Source organism: Ornithorhynchus anatinus, chromosome 5 (genome assembly GCF_004115215.2).
Source record: "Ornithorhynchus anatinus isolate Pmale09 chromosome 5, mOrnAna1.pri.v4, whole genome shotgun sequence".
Classification (NCBI taxonomy): Eukaryota; Metazoa; Chordata; class Mammalia; order Monotremata; family Ornithorhynchidae; genus Ornithorhynchus; species Ornithorhynchus anatinus.
In genome coordinates this window covers 75,285,410-75,309,885 of record NC_041732.1, presented here as the reverse complement: position 1 = coordinate 75,309,885, position 24,476 = coordinate 75,285,410, and the positions used below count along the sequence as shown (strand labels likewise).

The window sequence follows — 24,476 nt, the reverse complement described above, 5'->3', positions numbered from 1 at the left end:
TAGTTATCCTTCTGAAACAAGTGTAACCAAATTAGGAGTTTGGAAACAGAGGCCACAGGTGAAAAAATATATCCTGTTAAATTATACGATCCTGGAGGGTAAGGATTTTGTCTTTTAATGCTCTTGCACCACCCTAAGCGTTTAGTACAGTGCTCTGCGCTAAGTAGGTGCTCACTAAGTACCATTCCTTGACTGGTTGATCCAGTTCCCTCTGAACCCTCAATAACGGGAGGCAGATGCCAGAATCCCATGTCCTTTACCGCAGCCTATCAGAGTACCTCAGAGATGGTACTAACATAATCAATCAATCAGTGGTATTTACCGAGTCCTTACTGGGTGCAGAGCGTTGTACTAAGCACTTGAGAGAGTACAGTACAACAGAGATGGTAGAAATGTTCCCTGCCCACGTGTTTACAGTCTAGTGAATCACAAAAGTCATCACTATTTTGCCTCAGAGAGACCAATAATAATAATGCCTCAGTTTTTGTAGAGGGTTTTTATTTTCCAAAGCATTTTCACATCATTTATTTCACTCTTCTCTTCACAACACTCCTATTGAGGTCAGGAGAGCCAGGTTAACTACCTCGAGATGAGGAAACTGAGGCCCACAGAGGTCGTGACTTGCTCAGTGGCACGCAGAAGATCGGAGGCAGAGCCAGGACTAGAACCCAGCCTCCCGACTCCCAGATCCCAGGCCCTTTCTACTGAGGCATGCTGTGTCTCCATTACATGCATGTCCACTTTCTCGAAACGCTCTTTGTCCACATGATTCCGAACACTCAGTAGTCAGGAGAAGCACTCAGTAGAACACTCCCTAGAAGCAGCGTGGCGTGGTGGATAGCGCAGAAGTCAGATGGTCATGGGTTCTAAACCCGGCTCTGCCACTTGTCTGCTGTGTGACTTTGGACACGCCGCTTCATTTCTCTGGGCCTCAGTTACCTCATCTGTAGCATGGGGACTGAGACTGTGAGCCCCATATGGGATAGAGACTGGGTCCAACCCGATTTTCTTGTATCCACCCCAGTGTTTAGTTCAGTGCCTGGCACATGGTAAGCACTTAACGAATACCATAATCATCATTATTAGTATTAGCAGTACATAAATACCAGGGACTACCGTAGGAAACTGGAAAAACTGGCCTCATGATCTAGCACTCTGTTCTGATCCATTTATGAGAAAGGGAAAATATGGATCAGATGTAATTCAAAAGTTGTTGTTCCAGGTTTTCTACACCCAAGTGCTGAAAGTCAAAATGAAACCAGTGGTAATTATGTTTATAGCTAGTGTAGCAATTCGTGAATGGAAACCCCCAAGTACTGTTTTTAGGGGCTTCTACTTATCTAATCTGCCCTCAAAACATCCGGGTGAGGGATCGTATTTACCAACTCTGTTGTATTGTACTCTCCCAAGCTCTTAAAACAGTGCTCTATGCGTAATAAATGCCAAATAAACACCAATGATTGACTGACGGGGATTTCCTTTGCCCTCCCCTTCTCCCAAATGCAAGCACGGAGGCAACAAGACATTCCGCCGTGGGCCTGAGGTTACCCGACCCGTCCGAGCCCCAGTCCCCGCACCGTAGGGGATCCAGAGGTTGAGACTCGAGCATCAGATGGAAGAGACTGAGCTTCCCCTCAGTCCAGGAACATGGGCTTGCTCATTCTATGTAAATTCCCCTCTCCTCTAGGGCCATATTTTTAATCTGGCCCTAGAGGAGAGGAGGATTTACACAGAATTATAAAAATTAAAAATACCCCCCTTAGAATAGGCTCCATACACTCACCCTGTTGACAGGCTTTGGGATATTTGATATAAGATACAGATTTTGTACACAAGGACCAGACGGTTATCCGCAGCTGTTGGAAAGAGGGGGGCGAGGGTGGAGAAAAGAGGAAGCAGCACGTGTTTATTTTGTCAAATTGATGAGGCCCCCATTCAAAACCCCAACTTACATCTTTGAACCCTGAGAAATTTAAGGATTTGGGGGTACTGTTGGAAGAGATGACATACGCGGTCGCTACAAACAATGCTAAGTGAAATGTTTTCAATACAAAGTGTTCTTTTTTTTATACCGTTTTATCATGTTAAAAACAGTTAACAGATAACATTCAGATATCCTGAATGTACATCCGATTTATTTATTTTCATCACTGCCTACCTAGAACCTGCTGTCATTAAACCCAGTAAATGATTTCTAAGGATTTCAAGAAAGGAATTTTTCTAGGGGAAAAAAAGTAAATAAGATTTCAAAACAGCGGCATGCCTCCTTCAGTATTTTCAACAACAATAACAATAATAATAATAACAACAGTGGTATTCATTAAGCACTCACCATGTGCCAAGCACTGTACCGAGCGCTGAGGTGGACACTTTTACCCAGATTGGACACAGTCCCTACTCTACATAAGGCTCACAGTCTAAGTAGGAGGGAGAACAGGTACTGAATCCCCATTTTTCAGATTAGGAAACTGAGGCACAGAAAAGTTAATGACTTTCCCAAGGTCCCGCAGCAAGCAGAGGTGGAGCCAGGATTAGAAATCAGCTTTCCAGACTTCCAGACCTGCGCTCTTTCTTTCTATTAAGTCATGCTGCCTCTTACCAAGTACCTGCCATTAGATTGCAAGCTCTTTGGGGTCAGGGACCCTTGTCCGTTACTTAAAATTATAGGTTCCCAAATGCCTAGTATTGGTCTTTGCACAGAGTAAGAACTCAATAGAAACTCACCATGGTGGTGAAACGATGATGATAGACGATCCGGGGTCTGATTCCTTTAGGATACAGATTTGCATCTAACATTACCCATCAGGGACAAAATATCGTTAGCTATCCCTAGCACTGCCTCCTCCAGGACCTTGACAAAAAGCTGAAGAAGTAACAAATTGTAAGAGGTGTAAACGCAGGAACTGCTCTTTTAGAGACACAGCGTGGCTTGGTGGAAAAAGTACAAGCCTGGGATTCAGAGGACTTGGGTTCTCATCCATCAATCAGTCGTATTTATTGACCACTTACCGGGTGCAGTGCACTGTACTAAGCGCTTGGGAGAGTACAATATAACAGAGTAATATTGCAACGGCCTTAGTCTAGAGGAGGGTCAGACATGAATATCAATAAATTATGGTTATGTACATAAGCGCTGCGGACTTGAGGGAGGGGTGAATAAAGGGGGCAAATCCAAGTGGAAAGGTGACACAGAAGGGAGTGGGGGGAAGAGGAAATGAGGGCTTGGTTGGGGGAGATCTCTTAGAGGATATGTGCTTTTAATAAGCCTTTGAACGGGGGGAGAGTGAAAGTCTGTCGGATATGAAGAGGGAGGACGTTCCAGGCCAGAGGCAGGATATGGGTGAGAGGTCCGCGGTGAGACAGAGGTACAGTGAGTAGGTTGGCATTAGAGGGATGAAGTGTGCGGGCTGGTTGTAGCAGGAAATCAGGAAGGCAAGGTAGGAGGGAGTAAGGTGATCGGTCCTTTACAGGACTTTCTGTTTTGATGTGGAGGTGGATGGGCAACCAGTAGAAGTTCTTGAGGAGTGAGAAAACACGGACAGAACGGTTTTCTAGAAAAATAATCCAGGCAGCAGAGTGAAGTATGGACCGGAGCTGGGAGAGATAGAAGGCAGGGAGATGAGCAAGGAGACCGATGCAGTAATCCAGGCCGGAACAGGATAAATGCTTGGATTAACGGCAGTAAGCAGTTCGGACGGAGAGGAGAGGGCAGATTTTAGTAATGTTGTGAAGGTTGAACCAACAGGGTTTGGCGACAGATTAAATACGTAGGTTGAATGACAGAGATGAGAGATGAGTCCAGCGGTTAGGATTCCTGGTTTTCACCCAGGCAGCCCGGGTTCGACTCCCGGTATGGGAAGAGGGCTCACAGAGAAGCAGCGTGGCTCAGTGGAAAGAGCCCGGGCTTGGGAGTCAGAGGTCAGGGGTTCTAATCCCGGCTCCGCCACTTGTCAGCTGTGTGACTTTGGGCAAGTCACTTCACTTCTCCGGGCCTCAGTTACCTCATCTGTAAAATGGGGATGAAGACTGTGAGCCCCATGAGGGACAACCTGATCACCTTGTATCCCCCCAGCGCTTAAAACAGTGCTTTGCACATAGTAAGCGCTTAACGAGTACCAACATTATTATGAGTTGAGGATAACGCCAAGGTTACGGGCTTGTGAGATGGGAAGGATAGTGCTGTTTACGGTGATGGGAAAGTCATGGGGAGGATAGGATTTAGGCACGAAGAAAAGGAGTTCTAGTTCGGACATGTTAAATTGGAAGGGTCAGCAGAACACCTGCTTTGTACCGTTTTGTTTTGCTCTCTGTCTCCCCGGCTTAGACCGTGAGCCCGTTATTGGCCCGGGATTGTCTCTGTTGCCGAATTGTACATTCCAAGCGCTCAGTACAGTGCTCCGCACACAGTCTCGATAAATACGACTGAATGAATGCACATCCAAGTAGAGACATCCTGAAGGCAGGAGGAAATGTGAGACTGCGGAAAAGGAGCTGAGGTCGTTGTAGCCATGGAAGCGAATGAGTTCTCCGAGGGAGCGGGTGCAGCTGGAGAATAGAAGGGGAGAATAGAACCGAGCCTTGACGGACTCCCACAGTTAGGGGATGGGAAGCAGCGGAGGAGTCCGTGAAAGAGACGGACGAGGAGCGACCAGAGAGATAGGAGGAGAACCAGACAGGGCAGTGTCAGTGAAGCCGAGGCTGGATAAGGTTTCCAGGAGAAGGGGGTGGACCACGGTGTCCAAGGCAGCCGAGAGGTCAAGGAGGATTGGGATGGGGAAGAGGCCGTTGCTCTCTGGCAAGAGGGAGCTCACCGGTGATCTGTCAAAGGGCAGTTTCTGTGAAGGAGGCAGAAGCCAGACTGGAGGGAGTTAAGGAAAGAATAATCCCAGTTCTCCCACTTCCCAGTTCTTACTGTTCTTCCAACTTCTCCGTGTCTTAGTTTCCTCATCTGTAAAATGGGGTTTCAACACCTGTTCTCCCTCTTACTTAGTCTGTGAGCCCTATATGGGACCTGATTACCTTGTATCTAGCCCAGGACTTAGTACAGTGCTTGGCACATAGCAAGCGCTTAAATACCACAATTACTATCATCATTATAAAGGCAGATAATCCATGCTGATAAAACAAAGCTACAAGCCTTCTACCCCAAGATACCAGACTATGCATCCACCAACTCTGCTATATTGTACTCTCCCAAGCGCTTAGTACAGTGTACTGCATACAGTAAGCGCTCAGTAGCGCAGGTTGACTGATGGATTCAAAAGCTCCCACAAGATTTTACTGCCAAAGACCCGACGTAATACCTAATGTTGTGATACCCAAGCACAACCCAATAAATTAATCGATATGTTAATTTCACTCTGCCTTAACTTCATAAATTTGAAATGATCAGTCCTGGGCAAGATACCTCAAAAATGTCAAAGCTTCAAGTTTTTTGTCTCCGCCAGGAACCCACGTGCGTCCGCCTCCCGGAAAATTCTCCATCAGTACCTCTTTGGAGAGTAATCTGGAAGCTTCATTGACTTCGTGATACTAATGTCGTCGAAGAACGCCAAGGAAAAGCTAAGATCAAATGTGACCGGGGATTATGATAATAATAGGAGATAGGAGAATCAGCATGGCGTAGTGGATGGAGCACGGGCCTGGGAGTCAGAAGGTCGTGGGTTCTAATCCCGACTCCGCCAGTTGTCTGCTCTGTGATCTTGGGCAGGTCGCTTCATTTCTCTGGGCCTCAGTTACCTCATCTGTAAAATGGGGATTGAGACTGTGAGCCCCACGTGGGACAGAGACTGTGTCCAAACTGATTTGCTTGTATCCACCCTAGCGCCTGGCAAATAGTAAGCCCTTAACAAATATCATAATTATTCATTATTATTATAGCGGAAGTTATTAATTACTTTCTAGGCACCAGAACACCGCTAGGCACAGGCCTCCAAGATACCTTCCCAGACTAAGCCCCTCTTTTCCTCATCTCCCACTCCCTGCTCTGCACACAGTAAGCACTTAATAAATACGACCGAATGAATAAGCACCACGTAGTGGAGAGGGCACAGGCCTGGGAGTCGGGAGGCCAGCTTTCTAATGCCAGCTCCATCACTGGACTGCTGCGTGACCTTGGGCAAATCACCTAATGCCCCGTGCCTCAGTTTCCTCATCTGTAAAACGAGGATTAAATATCAGTTCTCCCACCCGCTAGTCCTGTGAGGCCTAAAACTGGATGCTTGGCACATAGTAAGCACTTAACAAATACCACAGTTATTATCATTAAGGGCACATAACTTACGTTGATGAAACAGTGCTACACACCTTTGATGACACTCTATCCCAAGACGCAAGACTACAAGCGACAGGGATTCACTGATCAGATTATATTGTATCTACCCCATGCTCAGTACAGTGCCTGGCACATAGTAAGCACTTAACACATACCAAAATTATTATTATTACAGTATCAGTTTGGACAAGGTCCCTGGCCCACATGGGACTCCCGGTCTATGAGAAAGGAAGAGAAGTAACTTTATTCCCATTTTACCGATGAGGCAACTGAAGCATCGAGCAATTAAGTGACTTGTCTAAGGGCAGAAGCAGACCAGTGAGAGAGTTAGGATTAGAATCTGGGCCTCCTAACTTCCAGTTCCACGTTACTCCCATTAAACCAACAAGAACAAGAAGTAGAGACAACTGAATAATAACGTTGGTATTTGTTAAGCGCTTACTATGTGCAGAGCACTGTTCTAAGCGCTGGGGGAGATACAGGGTGATCGGGTTGTCCCACGTGGGGTTCACAGTTTTAATCCCCGTTTTACAGATGAGGTAACTGAGGCAAAGAGAAGTGAAGTGACTTGCCCCCAGTCACACAACTGACAAGGGGACTGTAAAAGGGCCACGCCACGTGAAACTCCTCCACCATGTGCTACTTCAAACCTTGCACGCCACTCTGGCGCGGGCCGGTCGGATGTCACGGGATCATGAGAGTGCTTACTGATTGGCTACTGTTACTACGCGTGCCTAGCCCCAACTGGGTGCCCTGCGTGGCTCAGTGGAAGAAGCACGGGCTTGGGAGTCAGAGGTCATGAGTTCGAATCCTGGCTCTGCCACTTGTCAGCTGGGTGACTGTGGGCAAGTCACTTAACTTCTCTGGGCCTCAGTGACCTCATCTGTAAAATGGGGATTAACTGGGAGCCTCACGTGGGACAACCTGATTACCCTGTATCTACCCCAGTGCTTAGAACAGTGCTCTGCACATAGTAAGCGCTTAATACCAACATTATTATTATTATTATTAAGTGGCAGAGCTGGGATTCGAACCCATGACCTCTGACTCCCAAGCCCATGCTCTTTCCACTGAGCCACGCTGCTTTGGCCCACTGAAATATACAGTATGCAATGTCCACATTATTCATTCCCAGCTCTGCCACTTGTCGGCTGTGTGACTGTGGGCAAGTCACTTCACTTCTCTGTGCCTCAGTTCCCTCATCTGTAAAATGGGGATTAAGACTGTGAGCCCCACGTGGGACAACCTGATTCCCCTATGTCTACCCCAGCGCTTAGAACAGTGCTCGGCGCATAGTAAGCGCTTAACAAATACCAACATTATTATTATTATTATCATTCATTCAATCGTATTTATTGAGCGTTTACAGTGTGCAGAGCACTGTACTAAGTGCTTGGGAGAGTACAATACAACAATACACAGACACTGCTTATAAAGTTCTGAGGCTAAATGGACTCTGTGAGGCCGCTCAACCAAGTCAGTGCGATTTTTAAAACATTATCAGAATCGGGAGGAAAGGGAAATGGAGCCAGAATGGAAGGAAGCGAAAAATCCTTGTGGTTTTGTGAATTTAGCAAATCCCATGGCAAGAAGGGGAAGCAGGGAGACAGAGTTGATGCCACGGGATAGAGATTACAAAAGTCTGGGCCATTTTATCGCGGGGTTTCCAGTTTTATAAAGCACAGGTGCTAATGCACATAGTAAGCGCTCAATAAATACTGTTGAATGAATGAATAATGCACTTCCATTTCCCCCTCCCGCCTAGCCTTACCGAGGAAGAGGGAGCCTGATTTAGAGAAGAACTGCGGCTCAGTGGAAAGAGCACGAGCTTGGGAGTCAGAGGTCATGGGTTCGAATCCCAGATCTGCCACTTGTCAGCTGGGTGACTGTGGGCAAGTCACTTCACTTCTCTGTCCCTCAGTTACCTCATCTGTAAAATGGGGATCAAGACCGTGAGCCTCATGTGGGACGACCTGATTACCCTGTATATCCCAGCATTTAGAACAGTGTTCTGCACATAGCAAGCGTTTAACAAATACCAACATTATTAAAACGGACTACATTTTAAACGATTTACTAGGTGTTTGGGGCATTTCTGGAGATACTTGCACACATCTGTAGAATGCAGAAATTGTAAAGGAAGCAAAGTCAGCTGCAAACAGGCATCTCCAGAGTGCTTCAAGGTCACAGACAGCATTATGAGAGCTTGACATGACCATCTGTACTATCATTCAATTAAAAACAAATCCATAGCAACAGCAACAACACAGGGCAAGAGCCTTCGCGGCGGTTTCAACTGACTTGATATTTCTATATGGAGAGAGGGTATGGTTCTAATAAAACACCATCCAGCTTTTAGGTGTCATTCATTATAAATCCAGGAAACGCAGCTACATTCACGACAACATCTCGAGCGAGCCACCAAGAAACTTACGGAAAGAGTTCTAGAAAAAATTAATCTCTTCTTTAGTATGATTTATTTCTCCCTCTAAGAAGAAAGGGAACAAACAGGAGGAATCTAGACCACCTGCAGAAGAGGAGGAAGAGAATAACTATTTAAATAAGATGTCTCAACACCAGCAAAAGTGGACATTCTCTCCAGTGTACCTGCCCCCAGCCTCTTGTTATTCTAAGTTATTTTGATGAGCATCGTTTTGTGCTAACTTAGAACACTTACAGATCTTCTGGTGATAGAAGCAATTTACTTCAGAGAGAAACTTTCTCACCTACTTTATTCACAACAATTTGATCATTATTTGGGAAGCAGCATGGCCTACCGGAAAGAGCATGGGCCAAGGAGTCAGAGGATCTGGGTGCTAATCCTGGTTCCACCATCTGTCTGCTGTTTGACCTTGGGCAAGTTGCTTAACTTCTTTGTGCCTGTATCCTCATCTATAAAATGGAGATTAAATCTTACACCCTCTTTCTTGGACTATGAGTCCCATATGGGACAGGGACTGTGTCCAACCTGGTTTTCTTGTATCTATCCCAGAACTTAGTATGGTCTTGGCACAAAATAAGCACTTAACAAGTACCATTACAAAAAAAAAAATTCAGAAAAATGTCCTAATCCAATTTCCTCTTTTATGGTTCCTGAATGACGATGGAAGGCTGCCATCTGCTAATACACATCCCTCAGTCCATTTATTCAGCAGCTGGGACACTTTGGACTCGCCAATGATGGCTTTACAGTCCTGTAACCAAATCCACACAGACTGCACAGATTTCAGTTTACTTACATGCACCCCCTTGCCCACACCCCCGAAAAAAGGAGCAGAGTTAACTAAGATGGAGCATTTGGTTTTAGAAGGTCAAGGCCATTAACAGCGATGGAGGAGGGAAACATGAAATGATAGAGCCTCCCATCAAAAACAAGATAGGAACCTCATATTTTTGACACACCAGAGTCAAAGACCTAAGAAGAATTGATTCAAGCATTAGTTGCTTACAGTCTCTTGTCCTCTAAGTCCCGTGTGGAACAAACACTGGGTCCAACCTGATTATCTTCTATATACCCAGAGCTCGGTACAGTGCTTGGTAATAATAATAATAATGTTGGTATTTGTTAAGCGCTTACTATGCGCAGACCACTGTTCTAAGCGCTGGGATAGATACAAGGTAATCAGGTTGTCCCACGTGAGGCTCACAGTCTTCATCCCCATTTTACAGATGAGGGAACTGAGGCACAGAGAAGCTAAGCGACTTGCCCACACACAGCTGACTGTGTGACCTTTGACTCCCAAGCCCATGCTCATTCCACTGAGCCATGCAATCATCATTATTATGTTGCTGTTATCATTGTTATTATTACTATTGTCCCATCCAGTTATGTTCCTGCTGAGGCACAAAATTCAGCCAGTAAGTAGGCAGAGATGAAGCACATTGGGGACTTTTTCTTTTTTTTAAATGGTAGTTGTTAAACGCTTACTACGTGTCAGACCTTGTGCTAGCAGTGGGGAAGATACAAAATAATCGGGCTGGACACATTCCCTAACCCACACGGAGCTCACGGTCTTAATCCCCATTTCAAAGGTGAGAGAACTGAGGCACAGAGAAGTGAAAAGACTTGTCCAAGGTCACACAACGGATAAGGGGCAGAGCTGGATTAGGACTCAGGTTCTTCTGACTCCCAGACCCGTGCTCTATCCATAGGCAATGCTTGTCTTCTGTGTATCTGAAAAATGGGGATTAAGACTGTGAGCTCCATGTGGGACATGGATTTGTGTCCAACTTGATTAGCTTGTATCTACCCCGGAGCTTAGTACAGTGCCTGGCACATAGTAAGCGCTTAATAAATACCACTGGAAAAGAAAAAAAGGAAAAATAGGGTGTGTGTGAGGGTGGGGAGAATTCTCCCACGTTACCTGGCTAGAGGCAGAATCGGGACTAGAACCCCGATCTCCTGATTCCTAGGACACTGTTCTTTCCACAACAGTGACGGCAGTCCTGTAGCTGGAGAAGTGGCTCGATGAAGATCGCAGGTGTCAGATCATCACCCAAACACCGCAGACATTTCTAACTTCTACAAAAGGATCAGGAGTTTCCCCATTTGGGTGGAAGTTTAGAATCCAGGGTTAAACCCTAATTCAGAAAGACCATTAGGCCATCATCTGAAAACATTTTTAGCCAAAGTCATTGTAGAAAGTTACCCGGGATGGAGAAGGGCCAAATTTTCCTAAAGAATCAGCGAAAAGGACTTGCTTGCTCCCCCTGGATCTGACCACAAAAATCCCTGGAACCTGAACCCAGACTAGTCCACGGAGCAGCTGGACTTTCATTTGGACCTCTGGCTCTTCCCTTATAGAACAATTCATTCATTCGTTCATTCAACAGTATTTATTGAGCGCTTACTATGTGCAGAGCACTGTACTAAGCGCTTGGAATGAACAAGTCGGCAACAGATAGAGACAGTCCCTGCCGTTTGACGGGCTTACAGTCTTCTTCTTCAATAGCATGGTCACTGTGGTTAAATCTTTCCTCTAAAGCTCTCCATCCACTTAATCTCTCAATGCTCATAATATGTTGCCCAAAGGAGAAATCTATTTTTACCTTCAAGTTGCAGTTATCTTCTATTCATTCATTCAATCGTAATTATTGAGTGCTTACTATGTACAGAGCACTGTACTAAATGCTTGGGAAAGTAGAGCACAACAATAAACAACAACAATAATAGTAATAATGTTGGTATTTGTTAAGCGCTTACTATGTGCAGAGCACTGTTCTAAGCGCTGGAGTAGACACAGGGGAATCAGGTTGTCCCACGTGGGGCTCACAGTCTTAATTCCCATTTTACAGGTGAGGTAACTGAGGCCCAGAGAAGTGAAGTGACTTGCCCAAAGTCACACAGCTGACAAGTGGCAGAGCCGGGATTCGAATCCATGACCTCTGACTCCCAAGCCCGTGTTCTCTCCACTGAGCGACGCTGCTTCTGATGACATTCCCTGTCCACAACGAGTTTACAGTCCAGGGGGTGTGAGTGTGGGGGGGGGGGGCGGGACAGGGGAGAGGCAGACATCAATACAAATTAATAAATTACAGATATATACATAAGTGTTGTGGGAGTGGGGAAGACCAAAGGGAGCAAGTCAGGGCAATGCAGAAAGGAGTGAGGAAAAGCGGGGCATAGGAGGGAAGGCCACTTGGAGGAGATGGGCCTTCAATAAGGCTTTGAAGGAGGAGAGAGTAACTGTCTGTCGGATTTGAGGAGGGAGGGCGTTCCAGGCCAGAGGCAGGAGGTGGGCGAGGGGTCGGAGGCGATACAACTTAAACCGAGGCACAGGGAGAAGTTTAGCAACAGAGAAGCCAAGTATGCGGGCGGGGTTATAGGAGGAGAGAAGTGAGGTGAGGTAGGAGGGGGCAAGGTGATGGAGAGCTTTCTACGGAAAGACCTGACAAATTTTAAGACAGCCCAGTTCCCTCCAAAGCATCCTAAATCCTACTAATTGGCAAACCACGACTGCATTTGGTCTCTAGACTGTTGACCTCACTGTGGGGAGAGAATGCAATTTACCAACTCTGTCATATTGAAATCTCCCAGGCGCTCGGTACCGTGCTCTGCACTGAGCACTGAATGAACACGATTGACTGACTTGGTGGCACTGTTTTTCACGGCACGGCACAATCCGGGATGAAGTTTCTGAAACTTTCTGCCAAGAAGCAGGTAACTAACTGAGAATAATGGAGAGTGCATAAAAAGGTTCACAAGCACATTTCCAATCAAATACATGACGGATACTAAGTAAAGCAGGAAATGCAATTTTAAGGTACCTATTTTTTAAAAGCAGTAAAATTCTGATGAAACTGGTAGCAACAGGACAAAAACTCAAGCTAATCTGAATTATTAATTTTAGAATAAATCAGCATAGACCCAGGTGATCGGAAACTTATAACTAGTCAGCCACTACTAGGTTCCTATGTCAACGGAATGGGTCGCTTCCGGAAAAACACAAAATACACAGTTGGAGGGCAACTCCTTCTCAAGAATTTTTAAATGCTCCCCCGAGGTATCTATTTATAAGGTCATTTAGCAACTGCAGTATCCATAGGCTGCTTGTCACAATTCTCTATAGCACCAACTAAACTTCCCTGAGCCCCTTGCTCAAGGAATACTTCCACCCCCACCCCTTCACATACACATACACAAACAGCTGCAATAAATTATGGGTCAAAATTTTTTTTAACATGGGCATCTAAATTGGGAACTTTATCACTGATCTGGCATGCTGACAAACTTTTCTGTTGCCTCTGAAAATGTCAATGATAATTATGACATTTATTGAGTGGTTTCTATGTGTCATCCATTGTCCTAAGCACTGGGGTAGATACAAGGGGATCCAGTTGGACACAGTTCCTGTCCCACATCGGGCTCGCAGTCTTAATCTTCATTTTACAGAAGAGGTAACTGAGGCTCAGAGAAGTGAAGCGACTTGCCCAAGGTCACACAGCAGCCAAGAGGCAGAGTTGGGATTAGAACCCAGGTCTAACTAAGCCCCACTTTTCCTCATCTCCCATTCCCTTCTGTATCACCGACTTGTTCCCTTTGCTCTTCCCCTGTCCCGGCCCCACAGCACTTATACGCAAGTAGAAGCACATGAATATATTTTCAAAGCCAGACATAATTCCAAAGGATATATCATTCAAGACAGTATTTCATTAAAATACAAAGACTCAATATTGCAAACTATTATAGCTTTCATTCATAAATGTAAATATTTGTGTGTCCCCCCCCCTTTAGAGTCTAAGTCCCTTGTAGGCAGGGAGCAGATAATAATAATGATGGTACTGTTAAACACTTAATCAGTACTAGACACTGTACTAAGCGCTGGCCTGTTCACAAGCAAATCGAGTTGGACACAGTCCCTGGCCCACGTGGGGCTCACTGTCTTAATCCCCGTCTTACAGATGAGGTAACTGAGGCGCAGAGAAGTAAAGTGACTTACCTAAGTTCACACAGCAGTCTGGTGGTGCAGCCGGGAGAGATCGCTTTGCATCCCTTCAAGTGCTTAATACAGTGCTCTAAACATTGTAAGCGCTCAATAAATGCCATTGACTGATTTATTATTCTGTACTTCCCAAGGGCCCTGTACCAGGGAATGGCAACTAAGAGAATGCGCAATAAATGCTACTTTCAACATCTCAGCGTGGCTCAGTGGAAAGAGCCTGGGCTTCGGAGTCAGGGGTCATGGGTTCGACTCCCGGCTCTGCCGCTCGTCAGCTGTGTGACTGTGGGCGAGTCACTTCACTTCTCTGTGCCTCAGTTACCTCATCTGTAAAATGGCGATTAACTGTGAGCCTTATGTGGGACAACCTGATTACCCTGTATCTACCCCAGCGCTTAGAACAGTGCTCTGCACATAGTAAGCGCTTAACAAATACCAACATTATTATTATTATCTGTAAATGGCTGCGTGTCTGTGTGTGGCACAGAGCACCCCTAGCCCTTCTTCCAGCCCAAGTGGCTCTCCCACCGCCGTGGCAGGAGAGCTCAGCGGGGGTTCATCCAAACCTGCAAGGCCCTACAGCCCTCCAATTCTCTCCCTTCCAGGCACGGACAAGAACTGGGCACCGTCGCAGAGCAAATCCCAATCGCCCTCTCCCTGAGGCCACTAACACCCCTCTTTCCTCCGAATGTGGGGCTCGCTTGAGTGACTGTCACAGTCGGTCTCCTCCGTTCAATTGTAAACTCCGTGTGGGCAGGGATCAGTTGGGAAGTAGTCCATGGCCCAGTGGAAAGAGCACAGGCCTGGGACTCAGAGGACCTGGGTCCCAATCCCATCTCACCGACTGCCTGTTGTAGGACCATGGGCAAGTCATTCACTTCTCTGTGCCTCAATTTCCTCATTCCTAAATTGGGGATTCAGTACCTGTCTCCCTCCTACTTAGACTGTGAGTCCCATGTGGGACAGGGACTCTGTCCAACCTGATTATCTTCTATCTACCCCAGGGCCTAGTACACAGTAGCGTGGCTCAGTGGAAAGAGCACGGGCTTGGGAGTCGGAGGTCATGGGTTCGAATCCCGGCTCGGCCACTCGTCAGCTGTGTGACTTTGGGCAAGTCACTTCACTTCTCGGTGGCTCAGTTACCTCACCTGTAAAATGGGGATTAAGACTGTGAGCCCCACGTGGGACAACATGACTCCCCTGTGTCTACCCCAGCGCTTAGAACAGTGCTCGGCACATAGTAAGTGCTTAACAAATACCAACATTATTATTATTATTGTTATTTTTATTGACATATAAGTGCTTAATCCATGCCATCATGATTATTATTAGGTCTCTTACAAACTATTGTACTCTTCTCAAACACTACAGTCCGCTAAACAAAGTAGGTGGTTCAATAAATACTACTGATTGACTAAACACATAAGGGTAAAGCAAATCGGTATGCAGTTGGGTGGGTAACACGGCTTCACGTCCATTTCAACGGTTAATTTTTTTTTGGATCAGGAAACAAAATTACATTTCCACCTGCCCCAGTACAGATGCTGAATGAATGGCTATACAGAACTCATCTTAACCTTTATGGAATCGAGTATGAGAGGAACGACAAAACCAATCTAGAGGAGGGCACTGGGAGGTGTTCCCAACACCTCTAAAAAATTTGAATTTCTTTTACGACAATCTCACAAACCAGTTTTGTTTTTTGTTTTTCCTGTCGGGACTAAATTTAGGAAGGGACGGCTTGAGGTCAATTCAACAGTGGCGTCTATATTTTTAATGATTCTGAAATTTGCTTTCGACTGAGAAGCAGTGTTGCCTAGTTGAAAGAGCATAGTCCCGGCAGTCGGAGGACCTGGGTTCTAATCCCAGCTCTGCCATTCAGCACTTAGAACAGTGCTCAGTGGTTAGAACAGTATTTAGTACAGTGTAAGAGCTTAAATACCATCATTATTATTATATATTTGCCTGCTGTGACCACAAGCAAGTCACTTCACTTTCCTGTGCCTCAGTTACCTCACTGGTAAAATGGGGATTTAAATATTCTTTGCCCCTATTTAGACTGTGAATCGCATGTGGGACAGGGACTGGGTCCAATCGGATTAACTTGCATCTAGCCCAGCACTTAGAACTGTGCTTGACAAATAGTAAATGCTCAAGAAATTACAATAAACTGGGTATTTCATTGAATCAAGTGAAATCAACAATCTCAAAACCCAAAGAAAAGAGTCTTGGGAAAGTGTCCAGCTGTTGTTTTTCAGTGGAAAAACAAACCAAATGCAGAAGCATTTTTAAGCTAGCCCCCAGACAGCTGAGAAATAAAAAGTATGCCGTTGGTAATGTGATAAAGTGGTTCTAGCGCTGGGGGAAAGGCCACCATCCTCCAGACTGACAGCGAATAGCAGGTGTGAGGCCAGTGATTTCCCCCACACAAAATACACTTTAAAACAACCTTGCAGCTCAAGTGACCGTCGACTTGTGGCCCAGACCTGACTGGGTCACCGAGCCCCTTTTCATAGCTGCCTCTGTCAGCGTGGGATTTGAGAGGATTATTCAAATGCGCATTCCTCAACGGAAAATATTTTTCACAAATAGAGCCTTTTGCCGTTTGAAATATTTCTAGAGTGCTCGAGTTCACATTTTAATCTCTTCTAAGCATCACAAGAGACTCATCATCCACACATTAAATTAAAAAGTTGGAATATGGAGCTCTAACAACCTTTCCATTTAAGGACACTTTAAAATACATCAAAGTGTAATTTCTCCTTTTCCTCTTCAAAGGCACAAGGAATAGGCTTTTTCCAAAACAATTTATAATGATTCAAACTCTGTTCTTTCCCAACTACCCCACCCCACTTATGTCTATATCCTTATACTCTCTGCTCTTTCCCTGATGTGTAATTTAATTTAATGCCCATCTAACCCTGTAGACTGAAAGCTCTTTGCAGGCAGGCTTCATGCCTACCAACTCCTTTGTATTATATTATCCCATGCACTTAGTATAGGGCTCTGCACACGGTAAATGCCACTGTTTGATTAACAAAAGCCATCTATCTAAATTGCTAGCTGAATGCACACCACCACTCATTTCTGAACTAACATCACAAACTGAAATACTCTAGTATTTAGGGAAAATCTTTAAAGGAACTTTTTTTCTCTTCAGATCTACAAACTAGATTCTATTGTGGTGGGCGAGGAACGTATCTACCAGTTCTGTTGCACTGTATTCATCGAAACACTTAGTACAGTGCTCTGCACACAGTAGGCGTTTAATAAATACCACTGATTGCCTGACCTGTTGGCTGCTGAACCTCAGGCGGGCTCTCCCCTTCATATCCAGAGAAGCAGCATGGCTCAGTGGAAAGAGCATGGGCTTGGGAGCCAGAGGTCATGGGTTCGAATCCCAGCTCTGCCACTCGTCAGCTGTGTGGCTGTGGGCAAGTCACTTAACTTCTCTGTGCCTCAGTTACCTCATCTGTAAAATGGGGATGAAGATTGTGAGCCTCACGTGGGACGACCTGATGACCCTGTATCTACCCCAGTGCTTAGAACGGTGCTCTGCACATAGTAAGCGCTTAACAAATACCAACATTATTATATCCCACATACCAGGTACGACAGAAATGTGGTCCAGTGGAAAAAACACGGGCTTGGAAATCAGAGGACCTGGGTTCTAATCCTCCACTGCCACTTGTCTGCTGTGACCTTGGACAAGTCATTTTACTTCTCTGTGCCTCAATTACCTCATCTGTCAAATGGGGATTAAAACGGTGAGCCCCATGTGGGACGTGGACTGTGTCCGACCTGATTAGCCTGTATCTACCCCAGTGCTGAGTACGGTGCCTGGCACAGAGCAAGCGCTTTACAAATACCATTTCAAAAAATAATAAAAGACAAATGAAAAATTAGCAAACCGTTCCCTGCCCATAATGAGCTCACAGTCTAGAATACCCAAGCCCGGTGTGAGCCTATCAGGGTGCTACCAAGAAATTAAGTAGAGATATTCACCAGACCATCCACCCCACAGCAATTGTACATATCCCCAATTTATTTTAATGTCTGTCTCCTCCTGTAGACTGTAAGCTTTTTGTGGGCAGGGAACATATCTACCAACGCTGTTATACTGTACTCTCCTAAGAGCTTAATAAAGTGACCTGTGTTCAGGAAGCACTAATAAATACCACTGGTTAAATTAAAATCAGGGAAAACCCAGAATCAGGGATGCCAGATACCTAAAAGTGACTAAATTTAATTCCACCTTTAGATCAATTAGAGCATCTTGAAAATTGCCTCCTCGACCTCCAAGAAGTCTTAGAGAAGCAGCGTGGCTCAGTGTAAAGAGCATGGGCTTTGGAGTCAGAGGTCATGGGTTCGAATTCCGGCTCGGGCACTTGTCAGCTGTGTGACTTTGGGCAAGTCACTTAACTTCTCGGTGCCTCAGTTACCTCATCTATAAAATGGGGATTAAGACTGTGATCCCCACGTGGGACAACCTGATTCCCCTGTGTCTACTCCAGCGCTTAGAACAGTGCTCGGCACATAGTAAGCGCTTAACAAATACCAACATTTATTTAGCGACTGAAGGAACAGAGGCAAAAGGGAACAACTGTTTGCTCCCAGTTGTTTGTTTTCAATTCCCACTAATCAAAAATATAAATAGGTTCAAGAGCCGTGTGGACCAACTCATGGGCAAGTAGCCTACAATGGGTTATGAGGGGGAAAGTTAGGATAGGTGAGGGAAAAGTTAGTGGTACAACCTAAAACATTAAGAGTGATGCTGAAGAGGGCGGCCATCACACAGTTCCTCCCAATGTAAGGTTGCCGTTGTCGGTGAGCGAAAGAGCTAAAGGTTGGCAGGAGAAGGACCAGGCCTGATGGCAAGGCTAGGGAAAAAATGAGGTCCAGAGGAAGTTAATGAGGGAATGCAGGGTTCTGATGTGGTCGGGGAAAGCTGGAAGCAGAGGATGAGCGAAAGGTGGCCCCCATGAAAGGCTGCCACACATCCAAGAGTCTCTGGGGTCAGGCTGAATGCACCGGGAGAAGGGAATAGACATGTGGAAACCTGGCTAAAAATGGTGGATCCCTCAGGAGGCAGTGGGGGACACTGAGGCCACAGGAAGCTCTGAGGCCTCTGGACGCTTACAAATCACAGAGACTGCTGATGGGCCTGGGAGTCCGAAGACCTGGATTCTAATTAATTCAATAGTATTTATTGAGCACTTACTATGTGCAGAGTACTGTACTAAGCGCTTGGAATGTACAAATCATTCTTATTTGAGATTCTAATCTCAGCTCTGCCACTTGGCTGTTGCATGACCACAGGTAAGTCACTGAACTTGGGTTTGCCCCAGTTTCCTCAACTGTAAAATGGGGATAAAATACCTTTCTTCTTCCCTCTTACCCTGGGAGCCACGTGTGGGACGTGGACTGTTCCTAATCTTAATATCTTGTATCTGTCCCAGTGCTTCTCACACAGTAAGCCCTTAACTATTATTATTGTTACAGATGGTGAAACGGGCCATGAACCCCAACAAAGGGGAGAAGCAGAAACACAGATAGAAAGGGGATAGAAAGAAGGGAGAGAGCAGAGGTCTGGGGATAGTCATGGGCTTTACAACTAGTAATAGCTGGAATGGTTTCATCTTTTCTGGGTTAGCACTTGGGTTGTTCCTTGCTGAACTTGGTGGGTCCACTTTGTCTAAGTTTCTCTGGGTGACTGCTTTCTGTGAAGGACAAGTCAGTTTGAAGATGTCCAGTGAAACCTAGATGAAACGCAACCAAAGCAGCTCAACAAAATGTAACCCACCAAAAATACGATGCTTCTACGTATAAGTGAGTATAAATCACCTCCTCCAAGAGGCCTTCCCAGACTGAGCTCCTCTTCCCCCTCTACTCCCTCTGCCATCCCCCCTTTACCTCTCCGCAGCTAAAGCCTCATTTTCCCCTTTTCCCTCTGCTCCTCCACCTCTCCCTTCCCATCCCCACAGCACTGTACCCGTCCGCTCAACTGTATATATTTTCGTTACCCTATTTATTTTGTTAATGAATTGTACATCGCCTTGATTCTATTTAGTTGCCATTGTTTTTAAGAGATGTTCTTCCCCTTGACGCTGTTTAGTTCCATTGTTCTTGTCTGTCCGTCTCCCCCGATTAGACTGTAAGCCCGTCAAACGGCAGGGACTGTCTCTATCTGTTGCCGACTTGTTCATCCCAAGCGCTTAGTACAGTGCTCTGCACATAGTAAGCGCTCAATAAATACTATTGAATGAATGAAAAGTGAGTAGCTCTATATATATGCAATTAACACATAGGGAAAATTCTGTAGTCATGACGACTTACCCAAGAGTACAATTAAATAAGAGAGTCCCCTTCAATCAGTCAATCAATCCATCAGTGGTATTGACTGAGGGTATTCTGTGTGGAGGGAGAGTTCAATAGAGGTAAAAGACACAATTCCTATCCTCAAGGGATCTCAATTTAACTGGGGAGGCGGAATGCTGTGTACTGTAGGTTTTCTCTCTTCTGCTGACTGCAAGTGTGTTAGTTAAGCTCGGACTCCTCCAAAGACAGGCTTTTGGGTTAGCAGATCTGCAGTGTATAAACAGAGTCTCCCGTCGGGAACAATGATGGATTAGCCTCGGTCCAGAGACCGAGAACCTGTAATAAATTTTAAAAGAACAACTGGGACAGACTTCAACCCGGCGCCATGCATTTGATAAGGGGGAGGGTGGGGAGACTACCTTCCCAGATGATAACAATAATGATAGCAATTTTTAAGAACCTACCATGTGTCAAGCAGTGTTCTAAGCACTGGGGTAGATACAAGTTAATCAAGTTGAACACAACCCCTATCCCACTATGGCGCTCACAGTTTAAGCAGGAAGGAGAACAGGTACAGAATCTGCATTTTACAGATGAGGAAACTGAGGCACAGAGAAGTTAAGCGGCTCCCAGCAGGCAAAAGGCAGAGTCAGAATTATAACCCGGGCCCACTGATTCCTAGGACCATGCTCTTTCCACTAGGCCACACAGTTCCACAGGGAACCTGCTCTTTTGTGTGAAGATGATAGCAACAACTCTACACAGAAATTAATTCATCGGCCCAGGTCCGCTGCCTAATCCATTCGGGATGAAGAAAAATCTAGGGTTAAAAGAAAACAAAACCTGGAACTAGCTAATGGAAGGGAAGTTTAAAATGGTGCTATGATGTGACACGTCACAAAAACAGAGACAGGGATTTCATTTCTGGCTTTGCAGGAAGAGCCCAAAGGTTAGGGCACTGGGGCACAGCTATTTTAGAGCTTACTTGTTGGCGTGAAGAATTATAGGCATGAGTAGCATTAGATGATGCCAGAGAAAAATGCTGAACTACTGAGCTGTCAACTGTGGGTTGAGAGTTGTCTCTAAATCCTTTCAACGTTCCTTGAACTAGATAAAGATAGATATATATATATATAAATATATATATTTACACAGATATCAAGCATCCCAACAATTCCCCTCCTAAACACTAGCTGATGATCTGTCCCACCAGACCCTGGATCGAGAGTACTAGAGTAAACAAAACACAGACACTGGCAGGATTCAGCCAGCTGTCTGAAACAAGTTAATTTAGCCCCCTGTTTACAGCTGGAGTGAAAGTCTATCCCAACACAGATGCCAACTTGGCAAAAGCTAAATGAAATCCCGAAGGGTCACAGTCAGTTCCGATGGCTGGTAATAAATACTGTCCTCACCACCCCCACACGCACATGCTGTTCCAAATCTACGCACAGTCTGGAGCAGCAGCAACAGGAGCAGTTTATACTTTGGGTTACTTAGGCTACAACAATACAACCAGGGAACCAGACAGCTATCGACCTTCAATGACTTTAGGCCTAACAACTGGACTGTTTTTCCCTTCCAAGCAAGAAAAGAAGGCATTACCGAAAGGGCTCACACGTTTCACACCTCCTGAAGAAAAGGAAGTACTGATTCATTCATTTCATTCAGTCAATCACATTTATTGAGTGCTTACTGTGTGCAGAACACTGTACTAAGCACTTGGGAGAGAACGCTACAGCAATAAACAGACACATTCCCTGCACACACCTCTTAGGTGACTTTAGGCTATGAGCCTTATATGGGGCAGAGACTGGATCTACTTTATCTTGTCTTTACCTCTGCACTTCGCATTTGGTACACAGCAAGCATTTAATAATTATGATTCTAAATATTTCAAAATGTGATACTCTAAAGGCTTAGGCCATTTAGAATTTCTCATACCCAATCTGTAGATTCCCAGACTGAGCCCTCTTTTCCTCCGCTCCTCTCCCCCTCCCCCTTGCCCCGACTCCCTCCCTCTGCACTACCTCCTTCCCCGACCCACGGCACTTATATGTACAGATTTATTATTCTATTTATTTTATTAATGATGTGCATATATCTATAATTCTATTTATTTATATTGATGCTACTGATGTTTGTCTCCTTGTTTTGTTGTCTATCTCCCGCCTCTAGACTGTGAGTCCGTTGTTGGGTAGGGATTGTCTCTGTTACTGAATTGCAATTTCCGAGAGCTAAGTACAGAGCTCTGCACGCAGTAAGCAGATAAATCGTTATCAATAAATACGACTGAATGATTGAATGAAAGATGTTTAAATTGAGTCTTACCTGAACTATCTTGGGCTACCTCATAATTCAGGGTTTAAGAACTGTATCATGAAGTTCCCTTTTCTGGATCGGAGTAATAACAGTACTAGAACCACTTATTGAGCGCCCACTTGGTGCAGTGCACTGAACTAGGAGTTTGGGAAGTATTCTGAGGCGGTAAATTCCCAAATGTCCTTTTCAAAAATGACTGTCCTGTTGGGAAAGCACAATAGTGGCACGAAACAGGCCAGAGAGAGATGCTTTAAAAACGTAGGCCCCGATAAAAACATACATTGTCTGCCAAACACCCCTAAGTCGGCCATTACTTGGCCCCTTCGACGTTTCTCGGCCTATAGGACTCACCTATCACCTCCAATCATTCGGTTCACTTCTCATTAAAAATGGATTACTTTGTTAGGAAAGCATTTGGACAACCCACATTCTTTTAATCACATCAGACTGTTAAATCTCAGTAACTAGTGTTCGTACAGCGTGGCTCAGTGGAAAGAGCACGGGCTTAGGAGTCAGAGGTCATGGGTTCCATTCCCGGCTCCGCCACCTGTCAGCTGTGACTGTGGGCAAGTCACTTAACTTCTCGGTGACTCAGTTACCTCATCTGTAAAATGGGGATTAAGATTTAATTAAGATTAAGATTAAGAGCCTCACATGGGACAACCTAATTGCCCTGTATCTACCCCAGCACTTAGAACAGTGCTCAGCACATAGTAAGCGCTTAACAAATACCAACATTATCATTATTATTACTACTCCGATCCAGAATTCTAGGAATTTCAGGATTTTACCCTTTACCATGAATGGGCGATGAAGCGAAGAAATCTATAACAGCAGAAAAAAAGGCTTGAAAACACCAATCTAAGGTACTTCAGGAACTGCTTTCAGCTCTTACTATTTAGGGGGTTTTCAGACCAGGTCGCCTGGTGACCTCTGCCTTGACTCACAATTCAGAGTGGCAGGATGCTCATACTAAGCAAGCCACCCATGTGGCTTGTAGGTTTATTTCCACCCCTGTCACTAGAGATTAAAGGAAATAACTAAAACAAACAAAAAAAAACAACTTTGTTCTCGAATCACAAAAAGATTATCCAGCACACACTCTTCAAAAAGAAAATACAAAAGGCCTGATAGCCTCCTTCTCCCACCAGCTAAGGGCAATTAATCAGTCATTAATTGAGCAGTTAAAAGATGGAGAAAAGATAAAGTACCCTCTTTCTGCTTAAAGTCTCTAGATCTTTCGAAGCTGGTGTGCTATTTGGGGAGCCAGAGGGTGGGTGGTAGCATCTGCTACCCTGAGGAACATTCGTGACATCATGCTTACATGGAATTCAGTGGTGTTGAGAATGTGACGCCCATCCGGGCTCCAGCACGAAGCCACCAGTCCGGCTGAACCTTCGTCTATCTTGCAGTGCCAATCCGGCTGCTCCATGGACCACACCTACACACAAGCAGGAGAGAGAAAGCCCAAAGATCGCAGGCTGATCGGAATCCCGATCCCTCCTAAGAGGGGCCCGGGACAGAGCTCAGAACTTAAAGAGATCTTTAAGCATCATTAACCATGAAGGACTGGCGATGGATTCCACTGCAAAAGTAAGCGATGAATCTTAATGATTTATACTAACAAATCATTTAACACTTAATTCCCTTTATAGGTCAGTTGCTCCTGTCACCTAGCTTCAATTCTATACCAAAACAAGGGCAGGATATCACGTTTCTAGAATATATTACACTCGGAAGCTTCTTAAAATATTTAGTTCTCAATCACGTTTTGAGAGTTTCTCTTCTCTTTAAACCAAATAGTTCAAGAGCATTTTGAAGTTCCACGACGAGAAGGTGCCTTTTCGAATTACAATACTCATTTTTGTACTTCGATATGGGAACTGAAACAATCCTTGTCATTGTAAGTTTCCGGTAGGCTCTTCAAATTCTAAGGGAACTAGAGAAACTAGGAAAAATGGGCACTTACCTGCACAAGCCCTCTCTTGTACATGGCACATAATATAAAGAGGGAGTCCGCGGACCATTCTACATACTGGATCTGATCCAGGCATGTGTACAGCTGAAGGATCTGGAGGGTATTCACATCTCGAATCACTAAGCGGTACTGGACACAGGATGCC

General features: G+C 45.2%; 1 protein-coding gene across 2 annotated transcripts in view; it reads right to left on the bottom strand.

The window, feature by feature from the left end:
* Positions 1-24,476, bottom strand: part of WRAP73 (WD repeat containing, antisense to TP73) — a 42,633-nt gene that overhangs the window by 7,413 nt on the left and 10,744 nt on the right. The window contains exons 3-5 of one of the 2 annotated variants that reach the window (XM_029066470.2): positions 24,323-24,475; positions 23,678-23,794; positions 1,784-1,856 (exon numbers count right to left, since the gene is read on the bottom strand). In XM_029066470.2, the coding sequence (XP_028922303.1) occupies positions 1,784-1,856; positions 23,678-23,794; positions 24,323-24,475 (343 nt within the window). Of the gene's footprint in view, positions 1-1,783; positions 1,857-2,724; positions 2,972-23,677; positions 23,795-24,322; position 24,476 lie in introns of those variants that run through there. The other variant, XM_029066472.2, reaches the window with a different exon arrangement.